At 52.8% G+C, this 4,389-nt stretch overlaps 1 protein-coding gene across 1 annotated transcript in view; it reads left to right on the top strand.

Moving 5' to 3' along the window:
* Window positions 1–773: 773 nt before the first annotated feature.
* Prokr1 (prokineticin receptor 1) overlaps window positions 774–4,389 on the top strand; it is a 12,558-nt gene continuing 8,942 nt past the window's right edge. Inside the window, exons 1-2 of the mRNA XM_031382466.1 lie at window positions 774–919; window positions 2,436–3,065. Of these exons, the coding sequence (XP_031238326.1) occupies window positions 2,581–3,065 (485 nt within the window). The 5' untranslated portion in view covers window positions 774–919; window positions 2,436–2,580. The remainder of the gene's footprint in view (window positions 920–2,435; window positions 3,066–4,389) is intronic.

Genomic DNA, 4,389 nt, shown 5'->3' with positions numbered 1-4,389 from the left:
CACGAGAGTTATACCTGTTACAGTTCACGCACATGGAAGGTTTAGAAACGTGTAAAGGTATGCATTTACACATTTTTTTTTTCTTGGATCAGTTGATTGTCATTGTGTTGTTTCCGTCCTTGACGAGGATGGGTGTGCACATACTTAAATTCCCGCTTTCAATTTTTTTTTTTTCCCTCAGTCGTGTCTTTTAGATGGGATTGCTGACTGTATGGTGATTCCTATTTAACGTTTGGAAACCTGGTCATGCTGCTTCCTCCCTCCATCCACTCTCCAAGAAAGCCCTAAGAGCTTACCACAGAGGGCAGGCCACTGACAATGCCCTCAGCAGAGGGCTGCAGAAATAAGCCCAGGGGTGAGGCTTGAGCGCTCCCAGCCAGGGAGAGTAGCAGGGAAAGAGATTCTCTGTCCTTTGAAGGCGCCAAGCTCCTGTGACCAGTCCGCCCACTCGGGCGGCAAAGGGCCAGTGAACTCGAGGTGCCAGGTGCTCAAAGACAGGCACAACCTGGTCACGCCGTGCAGGGTCGCCTTAGAGTTGGTGCTCAGGCGACACATGGAGCCACCCATTCTGCATCCGGATACCCCAGCAGGCTCGACTCCAAACGACTTCGGGGGCCCGTCCCCCGAGTGAGGGATAGAGAGTGAAAGATGGGGACAGAGAGGAGAGGAAGGTGGGGAGACAGCGGCCTTAGGAGGGAGGTCACTGAATAAGGGCGGGAACATCGGGGCGGGGCGGGGCCAGCGTGCTGTGGGCGGGGCTGGCTGGCCCTAGCCTCTGCTCAGTGCGTCCGTCCGCCCGCTGAGGTAGCAGGAACCCAGCTGCCACCCGAGCTCGGAAAGACCCTCAGAAGACAGAGGGCTCCTGGCCCTTGCTGCAGAGCTCCGGAGGAGCGTCTGAGCGCCTCGCCCCGGTCCGCAGGTACCGACAGCCCCGGAGACGCTCGGAGAACCTCGTGTAGAGGGTGGACGGAGACTAGACTGCCCCCCACTTACAGCCTTAGGTGAATGAAGAGGGTCCCTCGGGACTGCAGCTCCGGCAGCAGAGGACATAGGGTAGTGGGCTGCTTCCCAGAGCCGAGAACAGTTCCAGGAAGGACCAGGGGACAAGTCCTCCAACCGTCTCTCTGTCCTAGGCGATTCGGGACCCTTTCTTTAAATCCTAACTTTGAGCAGCGCTGGCAGCGCGCTTACAGAGGTACCCCTCAGAAGGGATGTGTCTGGGGTCCGGCCCGGGTCCGCTGGCCTCTCAGCTCTGCCTTCTGCCTCTTACCTAATGGGAGCAGAGCTGGGAGCTGAACTGGCCAGGAGAGATGGGCAAAGCCCACTGAAGGCTGTGAGAGGGCACAGGTGGGACGAACCTCCTGGGGTGCAGAGGGATTTCAGCCTTGTCCAGCAGGCTTTGGGAGGAAACTTGGGGGCAACTTACTTTCCCAGGATCTCAGATTGGGCAGTCTTCTTTCCTTCTGACATTGAGGGTGATTTCCAGACGCCCCCCCCCCCCCGATCCTTTTTCATATCCAGTTCCCTGATCTGATACCTTGGGAGAGGTGTAAGGGAAAAGTCAGGAGGGAGATTCATTACTGACAGACCCTCACCCCATCCCTGCTCCGTGGGATGCTGGTCTCTTGTCCAGGGTTCCCTCCCTTCCTTGCACCTGGCCTAGAGGCTTGAATAGTGACTTGTGTGGTTCTGGGGCGTAACACTGCCTCTCCAACAGCTCTGATCTTTACAGACTGTATCGATCTGCCTGGAGGATGTTAAAACCCTGCGTGGTTAAGCTGTTAACCCGAGGGCACACCTCCCTCCAAGGGGTCCAAGGGGTTTTGCTCTCAGGCCTCCCTTCTAACCCTCTAGGTTAAGTGACAGCTTGTGATTGTGCACTTTAACTAGGATGAGCCTTGGCATGTAGTGTGCCAAGCTTACAGAGCCACAGCAGATTTTGACAGGGGCACAGGAAGCTTGGAGAAGACCTATTCTATGTCTATTCCCTGTGTTCAGGGCTCTGTTGCTGTTGTGTTATGCTGAACCCCAAGACAAGTCCTTTCTTTCCAGCTGTGGGAAGCAGCTATTGTTACCTCAGAAGAGGGTGTCCATAAGGATAACGTCAGGCATTCAGACAGGGGTTGGGATTTGGGGTTGTTCCACCTTCCCACCCTCACAGCTTTGGTTTTTGAGGAAGAACATAGCTTTTTGGTCTCCATTGGAGTGGAAATAAATGGAGTTGGAGCCTGGCTTCACAGTCCTCCAGCCTTCCCCAGCTGAGTGGATATGTGGTTTGCATTCTCCTGGGTTCTCTCACTGGCCCTTTCTTCCATTCCATTATCTCTGTGTGCCGTGAGCAGGTGGCTAATGGGTCTGCATAGGTTTCAGGATGATTTTAAACTCGTCCAAGGTTCGCTCCTACATGTAGCCAATTGTGTGTATGTCTTTCAAAGGTTTCAAATGGAACTCAGAGACTGGGCCCCTCAGATGCTGGCTGGGAAAATCTGACTCACTAAGGAAGAGCCAAGTGCCTGCAGAGGGGAGTCATCAACCTTGTGGATGCCAGTGGGACAGCTCCAGGGGTGTGCACCTGCCTAGATGGAGACCACTGTCGGGGCTCTGGGTGAGAATGCCACAGACGATTTCACTGACTTCTTTTCTGCACGTGATGGCCATGAAGCCCAAACCGCCCCTTTACCATTCACTTTCACCTACGGTGACTATGACATGCCCCTGGATGAAGAGGAAGATGTGACCAATTCTCGGACTTTCTTTGCTGCCAAGATTGTCATTGGCATGGCTTTGGTGGGTATCATGCTGGTGTGTGGCATCGGCAACTTCATCTTTATCACTGCCCTGGCCCGCTACAAAAAGCTCCGCAACCTCACCAACCTGCTTATTGCCAACCTGGCCATCTCAGACTTCCTGGTGGCCATCGTGTGCTGCCCCTTTGAGATGGACTACTATGTGGTGCGCCAGCTCTCCTGGGAACACGGCCATGTCCTGTGTGCCTCTGTCAACTACTTGCGCACTGTCTCCCTCTACGTCTCCACTAATGCCCTACTGGCTATTGCCATTGACAGGTGAGTATCACCAAGATGAACAGAGAGAAGGGGGTGCCGGATTTGTCCCTTCCTTTCCTATAGTTGCGTCCTGATGACAAGTGTCTGTATTAGTCATAAATGGGAGCCATGGGGACTCAAAAGCCCACTGACTGGACATCTAGCGGTAGTCAGGGCTGGAGGCAGCTGAAGCCTGAAGTTGGGCAATAGGGAAGTCTTTGATCACTCTCTGTGGATGTTCTCCTAGATGTGCCCGATCTCGACTTAGACAGGTAGAAGGGGTAAGACTACGTTATAAGGAGTTACTTCTTGCAGGACCATGAGAATCTGGAGGGAATTTACTAACTCATCTATCTATACCTTCTCCCAGTACTAACTAACTTTTAAATAAAATTGAAGGAGTTGGTTTGAATAAAAAGGTGGGGGGGGGTTGCAGAAAGAGAGCATGTATTTGCTGACTTTTGTTAATGATGTCTTAATCCCACCTCACCTCACACCCATCATGCCACAGTACAAGGCCTGCTCTAGTGATGGTGAGAGAGATTGGGAGAGTAACCTCTGTATGTCTTTCTTTTTAAAATTAGTTAATTAACTTTCTGTCCTGACCACAGTTTCTCCTCCCTCTTCTTCTTCCAGTCCTCCTCCCCCACCCCTATCTACTCCTCCTCTGAGAAGGGGAGGCCTCCCATGGATATCAGCCAGCCGTGGCATATCAAGTCTGCGTGTCTTTCTTATTCCTAGATGTTTCACTTTGCATATACTTGTGCTAGTGAGCCAGGAACACCATGATGTTAGGGAATCTTCTTTGTGCTTTTGACTCTGGGTAAAATTAGCACCTTGTTATGGTCTATGAACAGCTTCCCTGAGGGGCTTCCCCGTACCTTGACATGAACAGTTTGCCATTCTCATCATCCAGAGAGCCTAAAGCACAGGCTCTCCTTGTTCCATGGCCTCGGGGCCCTGGGGAGTCTGACCTGTGCTCAAAAACATCAAGGGAGCAAGTTTGCTGCAATGCAGCTGGGGGATAGGATTGTCTGAGAAAGGAAAGGGGCACCAAAGAGCCTGGCTTTATGACCACAGAGGAGCAGAGCCCCTGCCTCCTTTTCCCAGAGAAGGATGTCAGAGAGTTGGCAGCTGGCAGGACCTGGCACCACAATGGCATGTTGAGGTCCTCAGTACAAGTCGCTGACCCTGGGGCATTTGACCACTTGGTCAAGGAATCTAAATAAGCCTAGCAGGTGACACAGTCAGCCAGGTACCTGCTTCCCAGGGCAGACTCCTGCAGCTTTGCCTCTCTCTGACCTTCTCTGAAAATGGAAATGCTGCCTTGTCCCTTAGGCAGGGG

The sequence above is a fragment of the Mastomys coucha genome, unplaced genomic scaffold (assembly GCF_008632895.1).
Source record: "Mastomys coucha isolate ucsf_1 unplaced genomic scaffold, UCSF_Mcou_1 pScaffold20, whole genome shotgun sequence".
Taxonomy (NCBI): domain Eukaryota; kingdom Metazoa; phylum Chordata; class Mammalia; order Rodentia; family Muridae; genus Mastomys; species Mastomys coucha.
This window is presented reverse-complemented; position numbering and strand designations above follow the sequence as displayed.